A 20,332-nucleotide genomic window follows, 5' to 3' on the forward strand; every position below is an offset into this window, starting at 1 on the left:
AAGCTGTGGTCCTCCAGATGTCCATGGACTACAATTCTCATGAGCCCCTGCCAGCGTTTGCTGGCAGGGGCTCATGGGAATTGTAGTCCATGGACATCTGGACGACCACAGGTTGACTACCCCTGCCTAAAAGTCTCAGTCTGCACATCAATGGGATAGCCATAAAAAAGAGACAGAGAGGATGCTGGGGGTACTGAGCTCTCTCTCTCTAAAACTTTCTCCTTGCTTCCTCTGAAGTCTGAGGCTAAGAGACACCACAATGACTTCCAACACTGTTGCACCCCCCTCCTCCCTCTACATTGAATATTATTTTTAAAACTTTCTAAAACCTCTCGAGTCCTATTTTCAAAGTTAAGAAGCTGATCTTGTTTCTTCCCTGCAGTCCTTGAGCTGAGCCAGCAACAAAATATAATAATGTGACAGAGGGGTCATCCATAAACCCTCAAATAAGAAGAAAATAGATATACTGACTGCTCAGCCAGGAAGAAAGAAAGAAAAAACAAAGGGAAAGCCCTGCGTGTGAGGGAGGGAAGAGCGTGAGATCGTCATAAGGGCCTAAAAAGTTCATGCCACTGCAGAGTGACTGGTCTGCACACTTGTCTGCATTGTGCCATTCAGCCACATCAGAGATTTAAAAGTCCACATTGTATGTGTGCATGCATGCAAGTCCATGCAAAATGTAATCTCTTCCCTTTTTGCTGCGCTGAAACTTCTATTCTTGAAGAATCCGGCTTCAGGTCCTTTAATTTGCTATGCCTCTGCCTTTCCTGGCTTGTTTTGCAAAATTCTCCCCCAGGATAGCTCAGCCCATTCTTTATTTTGACCCCTGACTGGGAGAAGGAGGGAGCTTGTGTTGTGTCAGGTTGCTAAGAGACGTGGGCAAGGAAATCCAGCTCCTCAAACAATCCTGCAAATGCCTGGAGAATAAACTTTTGAGTAGCTGAGTTAAAAGGAACGTTGTAGCTAATCAAATACATTCTGGAAAAAAAAAGAAAGAATTTTAATCAGAGTCAATAACAAGTTAATAGTGACAAGGTAAGCAAAATGGATTTTCTATGGGAGAGTGCCTTCTACTCCATTTACAGGAACAAATTATAAATGATTATAAATGGGCTTGATTCTGTTTGCTTACTGTGCGTCACTCGCTTTCTCCACTCTACCCAGATTGGCCCGAATCCAGTGTTCAATTCAGGCTAAATAAGAATTAAAAGATCCCAACTGAAACTTGCAGTTAGCTCTTTTGTCTCCCCACCCCAAATGCCATCCCTTTTGATCTTCCAGAATCTTTACCTCATCATTTGGGTTAGCTGGCCTGCCAAGCAAGATTTTGCGAACGATACAAAAGAACAACTCGGAGACTTATCGATGTACATAAAAGCCAACTAGATCTTAGCAACAAATATGCCTCTCGTGCTAAGAAAAGCCACGGTTGCTACTGAGGATCAGCCGCTGAGCATTACTGAAGATACAGGCTCTGTGAAAAATGTGGAACAGCTTGAAGACAGATTGACGATTCGCAATTTTATGAAAATGCAAGAGCTTTTTCTGGTGAGTGTGTTTACAAGTAAAGAGGGAGGGTGTTTTTTTTTTTATTGCTTTTGAAATGTCACCTTATGAAAGATTACATCCTCCCACTCACTGGGGAAACAGCAGATCGATGAGAACCCATTGGGAAATGTACAAATACTTATTTATCAGCGTATCCATTTAGCCATCAATGTGTCCGAGATGGATACGACCTAGAAAGCTGTTACTAACTTGGGGCTCACAACATTTAGTACTTGGTTGCATCTAGCAAATGCAAGACTTCAGACAGTATGTGTGTGTGTGTGATGTCATCAAGTCTCTTCTGACTTGTGGGGACCCTATGAGTGAATGGCCTCCAAAATTGACCCTATGAATGAATTACCTCCCAAATGCCTTGCTCAAGTCTTGCAGGCTGAGGGCTGCTGCCACCCACTTTCCCTAGCATTACTGAATTGTCCAGTGACTCTTGTCTTCTCCTAATGTGACCAAAGTACAAAGTACAATAGCCTCGATGTAGTCATTTTAGCTTCTAAGGAGAGTTCAGGCTTGATTCGATCTAGAACCCACTTGTTTGTCTTTTTAGTGGTCTACACCAGCCATCCTCAACGTTTTCTTTTTCTTTTTCTTTTTGTTCACAGCCTTTTTAGGAGCTCTGCTCATGTTCCAAGGCCCTCTGCAGCATAATGCCCACTTGCACAAAAAGGCTAAAAAAGGTCTAAGCGGAGAGTGAAATAATTATACTCGACCTACCTTATCTTATATGCACACAGGATAGATTTCTAGAACGTTGGATCCAGATGTGCTCATTTTTTCCTGCCATGAATGCATTAAGTCAAGCACACACAAAGAAATGGATTGCATGATATATTTTACATTCCCTTGACAAAAGTTTAACTTTATAGCAATTAATGATGTCCTACGTGACAAAAACAGTATTTCATTGGTTCAGTTAGCAGGCCCAATAAACTCTTTGGGCTCCCATTCTCACATTTTCCAGTCTGTGGCACCCTTCAAATGTGGCAGGGGCCATATGGCCTCTGTTGTGAATGGCTGGTCTACAGTATCTGCAAAATTGTACTGAAACTTCACATTTCAGATGAATCAGTGAATATATTGTGCTTGTCCTACAGTATGTTCCTACAATATCTTTTTAAGTTACCCTCCAGAAACATGACAAATGAATGAGATACTGCAGGAAGTGAATCGAATAGATGGTTGGCCACATCCATGTCATTGATTATGGCACTATCATTGGGCTATTGCAACTAGATAGACTTCTCTACAGAAGACAATCCAGTTGTGAATTATTGCTATAGAGCTGTTCTCGGGAAGATAGCCATGTTGGTCTGAAGTAGAGCTAGATTTCTCCACCAGCACCAAAGAGATAACAAGATCTTGATAGTCTCTACTCTTGTGGATCGCCAAAATCTTCATGGTCTCTAAGGTGCTACTGGACTTGAAACTAGCTCTTCTAGAGAATAATAATATCTGGACGGGTGTAGGATTTGTGACTGATCTGCCCCTTTGAGCATGATTGCAGTGTGTGACCTGCACCATTAATTACTATAGTAGCTCCCTGTTACTCTCACCTCCTCATACAACTAGGATTAGGGGAAAGGGTTGAGGATTCAGGAGGTTGTGGAGCATCTGTTTGGTATGCAGAAGGTCCCAGGTTCAACCCCTGGCATCTCCAGTTAAAAGAGCCAAGTAATAAGTGACACAAAAGACCTTGAGAACTTGCTGCCAGTCTGAGTAGACAATGCTAACCTTGATTGACCAAAGATCTCATTCAATAGTTTCATGTGTTCATATGTGGACGAAAGAATTAAAAGAATGCTCATCTATCTATCAATATGCAACCGATGGTTTGGCTCTATGAATGCAGACAGCACAATCTTCCTCCCTCTTGCAGCCCTCATCGTGTTCCTTGACAGGCTGCAGCTTTTTATAAGCTATCTCAGATACTGGATTGGATATTGTGCATCATTTGCATTGTGTACCCAAGAACACTGCTCTGTTGCATCATTGGCAACTAATGGCCTTGTCATCATTTAATGTGTTGTTTGCAGGCTGCAGGTAGTTTGTGTGTTAATTACACACTTATGCATCACAACCTTCTGTGCTTTGTATTTTCCATTTTACCTCGGAAAAAATTCCTGTCTTTTGGGGGGCTTGCTGTGACTCCAACTCAGCAAAACTATTGAGACAGCTTGGTGCAGTGGTTTAGAATGGTGTCCTCTAGTCTGGGGAACCGGGTTTGATTCTCCACTCCTTTTCCACATATAGCCAGCTGGGTGACCATGGGCCACTCACAGTTCTCTCAGCCTCACCTACCTCACAGAGCATCTGTTGTGGGGAGAAGAAGGGTAGGTGAGTATAAGCCACTTTGAGATTCCTTTGGGTAGTAAAAATCAGAGTACAAAACCCCATCTCTTCTTCTATCAATAGGCTTATAAACAAATATTGGTCTGGATCCTTCTCCCCCAAACAATAAATATAAAAATATTAATCCAGTACTAACACCACGTTCAACCATAGACAAAACAAGCTGCACTTTTGCCAACTTCCAGGAAGAGCCTGGAATTCTCTTGGAATTACAACTGATCTCTACTATGGCCGCTTCAGGCAGAGGAAAAACTGTATGGTATGCCATAGGTAGTGTCCAGGTCAACCCCCTCCCCCTCCCCAAACACATTCCACTCTCCACAGGCACTGTCCCCAAATATCCAGACATTTCCCAGTTCAAATTTGGCATCCATAGACACCGTCCATACTGGCAAGGGAAAGCAAAACAGGGAATTGCAAATAAAAGTGATCAAAGCATGGTATAAATCAGTCAAAGCAAAGCTGCAACAATTGTCAGGCAAAGAGAAAGAGAGAAGGCATTTCTCAGCTGAGGGGCAGTCACCAAAAAGACCCTTGTGGCCATGGACCTCACATCTGACAGTCAAGGCAGATGAAGGACCTCAATAACAAACACAATGTCTGGGCAGGATTATACATGTCATATATCTCAGGTTATGGGGAATAGATGCCACGTTGGAGGGCATGGTTTCCAGACCAGTTTTTAACCCGATCGATCAGAGCAGATTGTCTGAAAAGGAGTCGGGGACTGGAGTTTGTAATCTAAGCACACCCGGTAAGAGTCCAACGGCTGCCCCGATGAAAATAAATGGCTGCTTTCCGTTGTGCCTCGTGCCAGGAAGAAAAATGGCATCCATCTGTTTTCAAAGGGCTGCGAAAGCCAGAGGAGCAGAACAGTCTGAAACAAAAAAAAATTCCGAAGTGTGCCTTGCAGCAAAGAAGGCTGCACAACCCAGAACGGCAGATAGATACTAACTGAAGAGTGCTCTAAAAATGAGGGTGGGGGGGAGGCATCTGCCCTAAATGCTCTCCTCAGAGGGCCCACGGGTGCCGTTTGCTCTAAAAGCAGGAACAGCCCTCGGAGGAAGCTTTTATAGCCCACAGAACTGAAAAGCAGGGAAGTCGTTGTACAGGCAGGCACTCTGTAATGGGCCTCTGAGCAAACCGAGTGATGGAAACGTGTCCGGCTTTGTGTCTTATCATCGGGCAATCAGCCAAGAGGGTAAAATTCTGGCTCGACCCGTCAAACTCTGTCTGCCTTGCTGGCCCCGGGCTTCCTAAAACTCATCTTGCTGTCTCGGTGCTATTTTACTGTCCGTCTTAAACTTCCCTTCTTTGCAATCAGAAAGGGAGCAAGCAAAACAGTGCAGTCTTTGCTGGAATTTTGAGATGACCTGGAAACAGGAATGCTGGCCTCCAGCTGTGGTGGTGGAATGTGCTGTCGAGTTAGAATCATAGAATCATAGAGTTGGAAGGGGCCGCACAGGCCATCTAGTCTTTGAGACTTTGGGGGTGGAGCTGGGAGTCGGTGGGATTTTGGGCAGGGAAGGACCTCAGTTGGGGTATAATGCTATAAAGTCCACCTGCCATTGTCTCCAGGGATCTGATCTGATCTCCTTAGGCTGGAGATGAGATATAATTACAGGGGATCCTCAGGTCCCATCTGGGGATTGGCATTCCTATGCAGCCAACTTGGCTAGAAAGCCATCTGATGGAGAGGCTGATTCTGTGAAGGCAAAGGGGTGGCAGGTTACAGTAGATGAGTGATTGGGATGTGAGTGTCCTGCATAGTGCAGGGGGTTGGATTAGATGACCCATGAGGTCCCTTCCAACTCGATGATTCTATGAAACCATAGGGTTTTCAAGGCAAGAGACAAATAGAGATGGTTTGCCATGGCCTGCCTCTGCTTATAACACTGGACTTCCTTGGTTGTCTACCATCCAACCCTACCTTATCCTAGGGCCAACCCTGCCTAGCTTCCTAGATCTAACAAGATTGGGCTAACCTGGACTCATCCAGGTCTGAATTACTGTATCGACCTGGGCTCTGGACTTAACTCAGCCTTTCAATATTTGCTTTCTCATTACTGGGTTGGCTTTTTTTCTACAAGTGGATTGCTTTCCACCCTCTCCGTATGACTTTCCAAAAGACTATGCAGGGGAGACTCATGTAGACACAAAGTCATGTAACATGGGAAGGAGCTGTAATGAAGAGGGGACCAGGGTAAGACCAGAAGATAGAGGGTAGGATCCAGTCCTCTGACACACCAACAGTCTTATTCATGGAGCTGTCCAGGATGGGATGTGGCTCAGTGACAAAGCATCTGCTTGGCATGCAAAGATCTCAGGTTCAATTCCTGACATTTCCAATTATGGAATCAAGCAGGAAGTGATGTAAAATACCTCTGCCTCAGACTCTGGAGAGCCACGGGACAAAACTGGTGAACTGACAGTGCTGACTTTCATAGACTCATAGAATAACAGAGTTGGAAGGGACCTCATGGATCATCTAGTCCAACCCCCTGCACTATGCAGGACACTCACAACCCTATCACTCATCCTCTGTAACCTGCCACCCCCTTGAACCTTCACAGAATCAGCCTCTCTGTCAGATGGCTATCCAGACTCTGTTTAAAAATTTCCAAAGATGGAGAACCCACCACCTCCCGAGGAAGCTTGTTCCACTGAGAAACCACTCTAACTGTCAGGAACTTCTTCCAGATGTTGAGACAGAATTTCTTTTGAATTAATTTCATCCCATTCATTCTGGTCTGTCCCTCTGGAGCAAAAGAGAACAACTCTGCTCCATCCTCCATATGTCAGCCTTGTAAATACTTAAAGATGGAGCTCATCTAGTCAATGCCCCCAAAAGGTGTGAAATCTTGTAGCAAGCTTAGAATAGAATCATAGGATTGGAAGGGGTGAGACAGGCCATGTAGTCCAACCCCCTGCTCAATGCAGGATCAGCCTAAAGTATCCATGATAGATGGATAAAGTCTAAGCAGCCACTGCTTAGACTGCCAGTGAGGGGGAACTCACCACCTCCTCAGACAGCTGATTCTACTGCTGAACTACTCTGACTGTGGAATCATTCCACCTGATATCTAGCCAGAAATGTTCTACTCGTAGTTTAAAGCTGCGGGTCCTATCCTCTGCTGCCAGGCTGAACATTCCCAAGTCCCTCATCCTTTCCTCATAGGACTTGGTCACCAGACTCTGGCTCATCCTCATCACTCTGTGTAGAAACTGGCATGTGCATCCTTTGATCTGAGCCTTTCTGCAGCCATAGCACAGAGGAAATGCTCTAGTGAGAAGACCTCAGATGTTGACCTACACCTTTGTAAGAGAGATGAGAAAGAAAGAGAGAGAGAGAATGAACACCAACAGAGCAAACGTAACTTTTGATCTCTAATTACTGGAGCACATCAGGCCTGTGGCTTAAATTGGGTCTAATTTAGATGATTGGCATCACAATAGCTTCCCTTCCACGCATTGCCCTTTCCCCCTGTGTGAGCTGACGGTATCCAGATATAACAGACTGTATCTTGGCAGGAAATTCAGGGAACCGAGCAACAACCCTGGACAAAGCCAGGTCACGGAGGTGCCAATCCCTTCCCACATCAACTTCATCTTCTGGCTACCTTGTTCCTAGGCATTGTAAAGAAAGCCTCTTCAGCTGGGTAGAAAGGGAACTACCGTATTTGCCGGTGTATAAGACGACTGGGCGTATAAGACGACCCCCCAACATTTCCACTCAAAATATAGAGTTTGTTACATTACATTACAGTACTGTAATGGGCCACTATGGGCAGCTATGTCTATCCCAACTGAAGTGCACCCGGCGTATAAGATGACCCCTCCCCACTTGGAGGCATATTTTTCAGGGGGAAAAAGTAGTCTTATAGCCAGCAAACACTGTAATAAACCTCAAGAGGTCTGGTTTCTCACCTTTAATAGAGTGGGTAAAGTGTCATTTCCACCCTGGAATGTCACCTGCTGAATTCTCATTCAAATGTTCCCATCACCAAATTATCCAGTGGAAATAGAAGTAGCCGTGTGTGTGTGTGTGTGCGCGCGCATTATACAAAACCTGCCACTGACACCCGAAATGGCTTATCCTAGAATGCTTTTGTGGGGAGTAGGGTGGACAAGTTAGTTGTTAATGAAAGTTCTTTTGCTGCGTGACGAGAAAACCAGTAGATGACACTTTCCATACCTGGGATAGGTGGCACTAGAAAACTGGATTGCCGTCTTTCTGCTTGATGTATAGTGGCTGAGACATGGGAGCCTCACCCAGAGACACCTGCCTCTGTGGAAGGCCATGGGCAGTGAAAGTGAGAGGACCAAGAGAGAGGAGGGGTCAGAGGGCAGCTCCCTGGTTAAGACAGAGTGGCATCCTAGTCAATGGTATAACCTATAAGCTCTTACAGTGATGTAGCGTCCCCAATGGCCAGGCATACTGAGCCATGAAAAGTATACTGGTCTGTCTTGAGCCCCACTACAAGTCACTTCTGGACATCAGCTGCAAGCTGGGTGTGTGATCTGGCCATTTCATTGTTTCTGGCCAGGATTCCATTGGCCTTTCTAAGCACTGAAACATTGATGCTTGGATAATGCTTGACACCCAGACTCCTTTCTGCCCTCTGCTTTGGAAAGGGAATCACTTTTTTAAAAAATGAAATGTGATGGTTTTTTACGCCGCAGATTCTCCAATTTAAAATGCCTTTCTTCACATAGTCAGATTGCGATTTCTATGGAGGTGTGATTTTGGATTGGTCCTTACCGAGTTCTGCAAGTCTGCTGGGATTCTCTCTTGCATTTTGCTATTAGCCTTCCTGGTATGTATCGTTCTGCCTGCTCCGTTCTATTAGGACATAATTTCAGTTGGTATTCCCCCTCCCCGACTCCTTCCCCCTCTCTGCACAGGCAGGATGGGGAGTTGCTTATTCGATCAATTGCCGTGAGCTTATGACTGTGAGGTCTCAGCATGCTTGCATTTGGAGAATAATCCCTCTTGGCCAGATGAATTCTGTGGCTTCTGAATGTGATAGACAGGCTCACTGGGGAGACAAGAGAGCTCCCACTGTTAAAATGCAAAAGCAACTTCCCTGGTTGGTAACAGTAGCTGCCAACAAGAGTAAAAGAGAGAGCAGAAAGTTGTCTCCAAAGGTCTGATTTACGGTGCTTAGACTTCCCGCCATATTTATAAGCAGGCCGTCATTCCTCCTTGGGAATATAAATTGACGCTGATAATTGGAGGCCTCTTCAAAGGCAGGGAGGCCTCCGCAGAGGTGAGGTTCGACTTGCAATGCTCTTCCCCTTGAGACTGGCAAATGGGGATGCTATTTTGATTGGTTTGGGGGGCAGGGGTTCCAGGTGGAAGAGCAAGCAATCGTGATGCTGCCTTGGTAAATCTGTAAATCCGGCTGCTGGGTCTCTCTTCCACCCTTGAGTTATGCAATGCAGTGGTCCCCAACCCGTGGTCCGGGGACCGGGACCGATCCGTTGATCAGTCGGTACCGGGCTGTGGCTCCTTCTCGTCCTTCTCCCCAGCTGCTGCCTTGAGGGCTGCCCTGCCACTCTGCCCCCGGCTCATCTTTGGTGCTCTCCAGTGACCGCCATGGCTGGGGCTCCCCCTTGGCGCATGGCACTGTGCAGCTGCTGCTAGCAGCGCCCCCCAGTGGGCGGTGGGAAGTCAGGGGCACCAGCGGGAAAGCAAGTGGAGCAGGGGCTCAGGCAGTGGCAGCGACGTCCCTCAGCAAAAGACTACTCCCCGGGGCTCAGTAAAATTGTCAGGCGTTGACCGGTCCCCGGTGATAAAAAGCTTGGGGACCACTGATGTAATGTAATGTAAGGTTAATATTAATGGTAATAGGAGCAAATGGGCAATTGAGGCCACAGGGAAAAGTAAGGGCAGGCATGGTCTGTCACCATGAGTCTGGGGTCGGGTGAGGGAGGGTATCCCCTGATCCCAGGCCTCACCGTTCTACCACCATTCAACTAGCTGGCAGGGGAGACTTACTGCAAAAAAAGGGAGGAACATTTTAGTAATGTGCCCACGTGACTTGAACATGACTCGGAAATGCTGTAGGTGTGTTCGGAATATCAGAGCAATGCTCTGTTTTTTTTTTAAATCAAACATTCTACAAAAGAGTTTTGCCCCAAAAACAGAGAATCTTCCTGACATCCCCAATGAGTCTACGTCACTCCTGGGTTATGTTGGAAGTTGCCATAATTCAGTTGTGATTTTACAGAAACAAAAAAACAAGTAAATAGGTCAAATAGATCTCTGGAAAGGAGAAATTGCCTGGGCAGCTAAAACAAATGGCTTCTGGTCACCTTCTCCTGCTTGTTAGAACTGGTTGGGTTCCTTTGTATTCTAAGGTAGAATTTGCTGGCAGGGGCTCCTGGGAATTGTAGTCCATGAACATCTGGAGGACCACAGGTTGACTACCCCTGTTCTAAGGAAATCGGGATAAAGATCTGTCATAGAAGATACATGTGGTGACCAGTCCCACCAACCATCAGTAGAAAGCTCTGAGCTGGTGTCCCCCACAGATGACCTGCGGAGGCTCTTCCTTGAGAAAGCCCATCACCTGAGTTGAGACCAGTGGCTACCCAAAAGAAGAGCTTGTTGATGGTGTCTCAGTTGAAGTACTTCCTTCCCACGTTTATTCATTTAGGCCTTGGAATGATTTTGATTGGCTAGTGGGATTTAAGCTTGCTGGCCTCCAGGTGGGACCTGGGGACCCCTTGGAAGTTAAAGCTCATCTCAAGACTAAAGAGATCAGTTCCCCTGGAAACAATGAATGCTATGGAAGATGGGTTCTATGTCATTGTACTGCACTGAGATTTCTGTCGTCTCCAGGCTCCACTCTCAAATCTTTCCCAACCTGGATCTGTCAACCATCTCCCCCCATCCCCTGGGGGCACCCAGCAACCCTAACTGGGATTGTTCATGTGTGTTTTTCCTTCTCTTGTCTCTGTGTTGTCCTTAACAGTGCATTGGCAAGGTTTTAATGGTATAGTCTATTGTATTGCTTTTAATTAACATTTTCATTAAAATTTAATTAGCATTTTAATTAATGTTATGGAATTCGCCACAAACATCTTTGGTTGGACGGTGGGGAGGTGGATACAGTGCTTTTGTGTATTTGAACACATTGTCTTTGTTTTATTAGTACTGTGGATTTTAATTATTTTAGATTGCTCGGATCAAACATCGGGGCCAAAATGCATCGAATTAGATAGATAGATGATAGGCAGACAGACAGATAGATATGGGAATGCCTCCTTAGATGCTCTTGAGCCTAACAGCAATTGAAAGGAGTCCAAGAGAGCTCATGCTGAGAAGCAAATACCTCTGGGCCCCAATGCAAACTTTCCAGCAGTATCTTAGTGCAGGGTTAGTCAACCTGTGGTCCTCCAGATGTCCATGGACTACAATTCCCATGAGCCCCTGCCAGCAAAATGCTGACAGGGGCTCATGGGAATTGTAGTCCATGGACATCTGGAGGACCACAGGTTGACTACGAACAGAAGATGTGTTTTAGGCCAAATGCAAATTAAAATAACTTTACTGTCTGGCAACAGCTTGCCTTTGGGAGAAACAATTTTCATTGCTGAGGCTTCAAAAGCATAAACAGAGGTGTCAGATTGAATCATGATCTCTGCCAAAAAAAGTAATCATTTCTAGATACATTTCCAAGTTCTCACGGAGTCTCGTAGCCAATCTCATTCAATCTGGGCGAGAGAGAAGGCAGAATTCTAGACTGTACCACCTCTGGACACTTCTGGGTGGGTCGTATTTTTGACTGTTTCCCCATGTTGAAACTTCCCAGCATGTCCTAAGTTAGCATCTCAAGGAGAAAACCTGGCACCACAGTTCTGTGGCAGGAAGGGGTGGACTGGGGGAAAAATAATGTCTGGGAAAAGCCCCCATCCCCCCTTAGAAGACAGAACTAGCCAACACAATGTGGGGCTTGGCTGTTTGTCTCCTTTCTCGGGTAGGGCTCAGCCCTGTTCCTCATTCCCTGTCTGGCACAGAGTTGGGCCAGGCCTAGTTTGGACCCACTCCCAGCCCACCAAACAGCTGATCGATAGCGAGAAGCCTACTGTTCAATGTGCAGATCAGAAGCATGTAGTAAGAGGAGGGAACACTGGCAAGACATGCTGGGTATAAACAAAAGGCAGTTAACATTTATGGGAATTTTACTGATGATGCAAATGACCACATTGCCAAGGGGAATTATGGAGTCATTTGGATGGATGTTCCCCAAAATGTAAGAGAAGCATCTATACCAAGGTTAGGGTTGCTGCTTCATTAGATGGTTTTTCCAGCTCTATGATGGCTTGAAACTATCTGTATCCCAAATTTCTGTTTTTAAAAGTGGCTTATAGTCAAAATGTAAACATGTAGAAGTACAGTATACTACTGCAGGGAATATTAAATAAAATAATACAAGCAGTAAGACCAGTAGAGTTCAGAGAACATCACACTATGAGTGATTGAAAGCATGGGCAATCAGGACAGACTTCACTAGGGAGGTAACTTTTGTTATTGTAGTACCTGGTGCCCATTGCTCCTTCTCCTTATGTACCTTTAGCTTAGATAACAGAGGACTTTCAGCCCTGCTTTCAGCCCTGGTCACTCAAGGTCATTATTGTCTACTCCTATTGGTCTCTCATGGTCATTACAGCCTATTCCCATTGGTCTCTCAAGGTCATTATTGTCTGCTCCTCTTGGTCTCTTGAGATCAATGTTATGTGTTCCCCTTGGTCCCTTGAGGTCAATATTGTCTGCTTTCCTTGGTTTCTCAAGATAATTATTTTCAACTTCCTTTGATCTCTGAAGGTAATTATTGCTTGTTCCATCTGATGTCTCAAGGTCATTATTTTCTACTCCATTTGGTCTTTTGAGGTCATTATTGTCTACTCCCCATAGTCTCTTGAGGTCATTATTGTCTGCTCCCCGGTCTCTTGAGGTCATTATTGTCTGCTCCCCTTGGTCTCTCAAGATAATTATTTTCTACTTCCTTTGATATTCCAAGGTCATTATTGCCTGTTCCCCTTGGTCTCTGAAGGTCATTATTGTCTACTCCCCTTGGTCTCTTGTGGTCATTATTGTCTACTCCAGCTGGCAGTGGCTGGCCAAGCTCTCAGACATCGGTCTTTCACATCACCTGCCACCTGATCCCTATTTGAGACCAGTGGCACCTTTAAGACCAACAAAACTTAGAAAAAAAGTTTTGTTGGTCTTAAAAGTGCCACTGGATTCAGACTTAGTTCTTATGCTTCAGATCAACATGGCTACCCTCCTGAATGTGGTTCTGGACTAACACCTGGGCATTCCAGACCCCATTCTGCCATAAGGCTTATCTGCTGACTTTGGGCCAGTCACACTGCCTCTGAGCCTAGCCTACTTCACAGAATTGTGGTGAGGACAGGATCAAGGTGGGGAGACCTGTGTATGGCACTCTAAGTTGCACAGAGGCTAGTGTTGTCAACTTTGGGTTGGGGAATTCCTGGAGATTTAAGGGGTGGAGCCTGAGCAGGGTTTGGAGAAGAGATGAAACTCAGCAGTGAAGTCTTGTCAATCTGAACTCCAAACATGCTGTTTTCTCTTGGTGAACTGATCCCTATAGTCTGGAGATCAAAGGAAATTCCAGGAGATCTCCAGGTCTCCCCTGGAGGTTGACAACCCTGTTGGAAGATGGATAAACCATTGCACAGAGCTAGTAGGCAACCCTCTACCTAACCTAGGAATGCACAGGCACTTAGAGAACGTTTTTAGAGCACTGGTGCATGGGAAATTAACTCCATATAGAGCCAACTTTAAATGGTTCCTTGACCGTCTCCTCTTAAGTGTGCAGCGACTTGCCTCCATGGCTGAAGCCAGGGCCTGATTTACATGAAAAGAGGCCCTAGGCTATTCCAGTTATGTGGCCCTTTCACCTCCCATTTTTAAGTTTGTAATTTACATGAGAAATAATAAAATACATAATTACTGTGGTATATATCAATATGTTAAATGAAACATGTTGTAATTGGTACTAACCTCTATAAAAAATGTGGAATATAGGCCCCTCTTGATCTTGAGGCCCTAGGCTGTAGCCTAGTTAAAGGTAAAGGTAAAGGTATCCCCTGTGCAAGCACCGAGTCATGTCTGACCCTTGGGGTGACGCCCTCCAGCGTTTTCATGGCAGACTCAATACGGGGTGGTTTGCCAGTGCCTTCCCCAGTCATTACCGTTTACCCCCCAGCAGCAAGCTGGGTACTCAATTTACCGACCTCGGAAGGATGGAAGGCGGAGTCAACCTTGAGCTGGCTCCTGGGATCGAACTCCCAGCCTCATGGCAGAGCTTTCAGACTGCATGTCTGCTGCCTTACCATTCTGCCCCCAAAAAGGCTCTTGAAAGCCTAGTTAGCCTACAGGAAAATCCGGCCCTGGCTGAAGCATTTTCTTTGGGAAAAATTTCTATCATTTCTTGCAGCTACGGCACAGTATTGAGGCAGCCACTGTCCTAACGGGCAGGGAAGAACTTCCTTCTGATATATAGCAGGATAATTCAGACTCAGTTATCAATCGCTGCCATAATCTGGCAAGGGAAATGGTTTTACATTTGACTCTCCCTGGCTGCCTTGGTAACTAGATGCACAAAGGTTGGGAATCTGAGTGGCATAGTGGTTGATGCATGAGATTGGGATCTGCAAGACCCATATTTGAATCCTGACCTGTTTAAATGCAAGGCCATTCACTGGAGCGCCCTGTCTCAACTAGATGAGGTTTCTCAAAAAAAAAAAAAGAAGAAGAAGAAGAATTCCGGGGGAGAAACTGTTCCCTATTAGCTCTGAGATTAGTGCTGCATTTGTATGTAAATGTGTGCTTCTGCAGATGGGATGGCCGCAGGGAGGCAGAGGAGAAAATTTTCTGCCTTATTTTATTCTTAAATGATGGAGTTACATTTGCATTTGCCAATACTAGCTGCTAGCAGAGTGACTGGAAAGACGAAAAGACCAAAGCTCCTTCCCTGTGTAGAGGGTGGACCCATAGCAAGCCCTAACCACATTCAAGGAGAAGGAAGGACCATTGGTGGTTTATGTATCTCCTGGGCAACTCACTGGGCCAGACTCGGCTTCCCTCCACCCCACCCCACTTCTACACCAGAGCACTCACTAGGGCAGCCCAACTTTGCCCCTTTCCCCCAACTTCCTGGCTGAGAGCTCCCTCCTAATAGGGACTCAGCTACAGGGGAGGGCTCTTACTGGCCAAGAGCCAATCAGTTAACGAGTGACCTGTCGTTTCTGAAAATACATGGTTGACTGATGATTGTGTTCTGGAAAACAATTCAGTCAGGCCCAGCTTTTGTTGACTTCTATTTTTCTTTGGATGTTGTGTAAAGTTGCCGACCTCCAGGTGGGGGTGATCCTGATGATCTCTCAAAATTACAACTGTTCTCCAGATTCCCCTGGAGAAAATGGCTGCTCTGGAGGGTGGGCTTCTATAGCATTATACCTCACTGAAGTTCCTGTTCTCCCCAAGCCCCGTTCTACCTACTCATCTCCAGGTATTTGGAGTCCTGTGTTCAGTTTTGGGCACCCAAGTAGAAGAGGGATGTTGACAAATTGGAATATGTCCAGAGGAGGGCAACAAAGATGGTGAGGGGTTCAGAGACCAAGACATATGAAGAAAGGTTGGGGGAGCTTGGTCTGTTTAGCCTAGAGAGAAGAGGACTGAGAGGGGATCTGATAACCATCTTCAAGTATTTAAAAGGGTGCCATATGGAGGATGGAGCAGAATTGTTCCCTTTTGCCCCAGAGGGACAGACCAGAACGAATGGGATGGAATTAATTCAAAAGAAATTCCATCTAAACATCCGGAAGAAGATCCTGACAGTTAGAGCGGTTTCTCAGTGGAACAGGCTTCCTTGGGAGGTGGTGGGTTCTCCGTCTTTGGAAATTTTTAAGCAGAGGCTGGATAGCCATGTGACAGAGAGGATGATTCTGTGAAGGCTCAAGGGGGTGGCAGGTTACAGTGGATGAGCGATAGGGATGTGAGTGTCCTGCATAGTGCAGGGGGTTGGACAAGATGACCCATGAGAGCCCTTCCAACTCTATTATTCTATGATTCTATGATTCTATGATTCTATTTCCCAACCTGGAGTTGGCAACCCTAGTCCTTCAGATAGTGTGCAACTAGTTCTCAAGAATAATATGGGTATTCTGAGATATTAAAAAGTAACTCTACAAATTCTCTTAAAATGCACAGCTTCTTCCTCAGCCTGTCCATCTCAGGCTTTGTTTAAATGAGCCTCTTACTTGAATAGTGGTGCCTGGGAGTCAGTGGTTCTTTCAACATGCAAGTTTAGCAAGGCAGCATGTCCTATGGTTATGCAAACCTGCATGGGTGGGTGTCAGAAACCCAGCTTCAATGAGACGCCGGCCACGTGGACCTTGTTTTCTTTAACCTATACAACGTGCCATCTAAACCGGTTCTCAGTCTCGAATATCTCTAGGAGCAGGCCTTTGAACTAGAAATAGCATCGCTGTTCCGGCTTCACCGAACAACTGAGTCTGTGGCACTTGAAAAATGTAGGGGAGATCATACAAAATCTGTCAAACCGGCAGCTTTAAACAGATGGACAATACAAATCATTTTTTGTAAAGCATCTCTTTGGAAAGCTCAAGGAAGGGAGGAGTTTTCAAAGGCAGAGATAACAAAGTGAGGAGAATCTGAAGGGGAAAAATATCTCTCGGGTCTGTAGCTGTGTCTCAGCTGCCTTTTGATGTTTGGATGAGTGGAACAAGCAGTGAAAGTTCTTGGCCAGGATCCAAAGAGAGGTGTGCAACTGGAGACGTTTGGTCCCTGCTTTCGGATGCCGATGGCTTCCTCTCTTCCCTGCAGGCCCCTGGAAGTGGAATTTTTTTTTTCACAGTCAGAGTAGTTCAGCAGTGCAATAGGCTGCCTAAGGAGGTGGTGAGCTCCCCCTCTCTGGCAGTCTTCAAGCAGAGGTTGGATACACACTTTTCTTGGATGCGTTAGGATGCTCTGGGCTGATCCTGCATTGAGCAGGGGGTTGGACTAGATGGCCTGTATGGCCCTTTCCAACTCTATGATTCTGTGATTCTAACAGGATTTGGAATCCTGATTTGGAATCCTTTTTTTCTCTCTGTGCTTTGGAGTTACTGGGACCTTGCTTTTGTGTCAGCCCAAATGTGCAGCATTCCATGAGCCCAAAGGAGTAGTCAGATCTTCCTCCTGTAATGTTCTCAGCAGAGTCCAGGATGTGGAATTGCCCCTCGCCAGCTATTATATAAGCTCATTCAACATGGCTCATCTTGTGGCCTTTGCATTTTGATGATGGATTGCATTAATGGATCATGTTTAATATTTCTGAGCTAATTTTTCTATAGAGGAGACAGCTTTGAGAACTTATGGAATTTTTTGTAATATCTGCTTGATTTCCCAAATAAAGAAGAGCACAGTTGGGGCCATGGAAGCCCTTCTACAGCTCGCAGAGTCCCACATGGACATCATGTTCCCAGAAAAAGAGAGATCCTGCACCCCCAAGTTTTTCACTTTATCGCCCTTTCTTTGATCATGGTGTTTCTATATTTTTTTCTTTATATCTTCACATATAGTTGCCTCTCTAGAGAACACCCGCTGCTTGAATCTGATGATGTGTTTTAGTCTGCAAAAGTTTTGTGGGAATAAAAATTTGTTAGTCACAAAGGTGTCATAAAAGTTTGTTTTTACCTTCGTTCAGTTTACAGATCCCTGTCTGTTTCCCTGTAAAAAAATTCTGTTTTGTTATTCTTTTGCTCACATGAACACACACAAGCCGCCTCCTCAGCTTGGGTCAGGGGATCACCTTTTCAAAACTTTTGGGGGACTTTCATCTGGGCAGTCTGGATGCCATCTCCTAACCATGATCACCCTTAGAAGAAATATCAATTGCATTTTTTTTTAAACAAAGGATGTCACTTTGTCATAGACCATTTTCCTACCAAGTAGGTGACTTTGCAATAAATGCATACAGGTAGATCCATTCTAAATGGTGGAATAGCAAGTGCACAACATCAGATTTTACTCCACAAAGACATGTTTCCAAGATTTGGTTGGTAGGGGGCTAAAGCATAAACTGAGTTCAGGTTGCCAACCTTCATGGGGGGGAGGGGGGAGAGGGGCTTGAAGTCTCCTGGAATGGCAAATTATCTCCAGAATACATAAATTGCTTATTATTTATTAATTTGAGAAATTCATTCCACTCCTCCTGGAGAAAATGGCTGCCTTAGAAGGTGGAACACATGACATTATGCTCTCCCCAGCTGCCTCCCCGAGCCCCACTCTCCCAGATTCCACTCTCCACGATCTCCAGATATTTCCAGTCCCAGAGTTGGCCACCCTAACTTGGGGTACATCCTGAAGTCATGATCAAAAGTCCAAGGATTGGATCCTGCCAGGATTTTCACTTGATCTCATAGAATCACAGAATCATAGAGTTGGAAGGGGCCATATAGGCCATCTAGTCCAACCCCCTGCTCAACCCAGGATCAGCCCAAAGGATCTCACCTTATTTCCCTATGTTTTGGTGAACTGCAACTGAATTCGAAAGGACTGATTGGCTGTTTTGGCAAAGAATTATCGTATGGCTGTATCCGGATGCATGACACAGTGTACTAATTTAACAGAATTAATTTTTGCTTTATATTCCCACTGTCATGATGGTCGGTTCATAGTCTGTGGAAGAGTGCTTGCACTCAAAAGCTCACACCTTGAATAAATCTTTGTTGGTCTTAAAGGGGCCACTGGACTCTGATGTTATTGTGTTATTTCCCTACCAGTACAGCTCACATCCATGTCAGTCTCATGATTTCCAGCAGGGCCATTTTTGTGGTCGAAAATGGACTTGCTTCCTGCTTTTCCTAGTAAAACACTGATTAGCCCCAAACCCCCCCCCCAAAAAAAATGTAATTTCTCAAAGGTAAAAATTAACACTGACTCAGTACAGATGCCTGTACTGAGTTTTTTCCCCCCTCCCCCCCCCCCGGATTAGAATTTAAAAGTCAGAGCGTGATTTTCATTCTAAGCCATAGTTTCATTAAAGTGGTATTTGAAACAGTGGGATAGAGAGAGAGTGTTGAAATAATAATGGGATTTTTATGTGAAAATTAATTAAACCTGATTTTCTGCAAAGTTATCGTGGTGCTACACTTTGGATTCCGCCCCCTTCACTACATTAAGTTTAAAAACTGAAGTGCTTTTTTTAATGTCTCCTATTCAGTCAACTAATTGCAACAGTGGATCGGCAGGAGATATTCCATACATAACAACACGTCCCTCCCCTCCCCCAAGTGCTTTCAATTTTTTTTTTAATATGCAAAAAAATTAAGGAAGTTTTTATTTTATAAAAATAATGCCCCAAGGGCGAAAAAATTGATAGGGTGATTATTAAACAGGATAATGTGTCTTGCTTCTAGCCAAAATCATTACTTCCCCCATTTATGAAATCAGCTTGTGGCCTCAGGTCTTTGCAACAGCAGAAAAAGTCCTTTATAATCAGCTACCAAAGTAGAAGGAAGCTATTAATTATTGCATTCTGCTGAGGGAAGGAAGCCGTTACTTAACTTGGATCCAGGCTTGTGATTTAGATTGCCATCTGTCTATAAATTTTAACGACAGTTCATATTTAGGGAGTTCTGCCCATAATGGTTAAACGAAGTGGGTTGGATCCTAGTTACTTTTCTGCTGATGCAAGTAGCAGGAGACAGGGAGTATTGCACAGTTTCCCACATCAAGAGCCAATGTAGGGGTCAAGTGTTGGACCAGGGTCTTGGATGGTCCTTCCATGCCACAGAAGTTCTCTGGGTGACATTGGGCCAGCCGCTTTCTCTCAGTCTAACATCTCATAGGGTGGCTGTTAGGGTTAAATGGAGAAAGGCAGAATGACATTGTGAGCTGCTTTGGATCTCCTCTGGAGAGAAAGCCAGAGTCTAAACATTTAAATAAATCAAGCAAGCAATGCTCTGGAAAGGTGGCGTATTAATTCCCAAAACAACAACAACAACAATAATGATAACAACAGCAGCAACCATAAGAAAAAGCTTTTTATCCTATTATGCATGGCTCTTAGTCCACATGGGTCCCCCAACCTCTGGAATAGTCTTTTGGGAACTCAAAAAGCTGGTGTGATCCAAAATGTTAACTCACACTTTTCTGTTTGTGCTCCTGGAGATTAGAGCTTTTTGATGGGGATTTACAATTCTATGCACACCTACTTTGAAGTAAGTTGAGCTTAGTTCTAAATAAATGAGCATGAAATCAGGCTGTAAGGCCAATGATAAGGAAGATTTAGGGGAAAAACAACCCCTTTGCATCTTGATTTTGAGCACAAGAACCAGTGTGGTGTAGATAGAGTGTCCAGCTAGGGCTGGAGATACG

At 45.0% G+C, this 20,332-nt stretch overlaps 1 protein-coding gene across 1 annotated transcript in view; it reads left to right on the forward strand.

Moving 5' to 3' along the window:
- The first annotated feature begins 886 nt into the window (after positions 1-886).
- Positions 887-20,332, forward strand: part of WDR49 (WD repeat domain 49) — a 125,163-nt gene continuing 105,717 nt past the window's right edge. Inside the window, exons 1-2 of the mRNA XM_077348499.1 lie at positions 887-1,035; positions 1,282-1,548. Of these exons, the coding sequence (XP_077204614.1) occupies positions 1,402-1,548 (147 nt within the window). The 5' untranslated portion in view covers positions 887-1,035; positions 1,282-1,401. The remainder of the gene's footprint in view (positions 1,036-1,281; positions 1,549-20,332) is intronic.

The sequence above is a fragment of the Paroedura picta genome, chromosome 8 (genome assembly GCF_049243985.1).
Source record: "Paroedura picta isolate Pp20150507F chromosome 8, Ppicta_v3.0, whole genome shotgun sequence".
In the NCBI taxonomy this organism is placed as follows: domain Eukaryota; kingdom Metazoa; phylum Chordata; class Lepidosauria; order Squamata; family Gekkonidae; genus Paroedura; species Paroedura picta.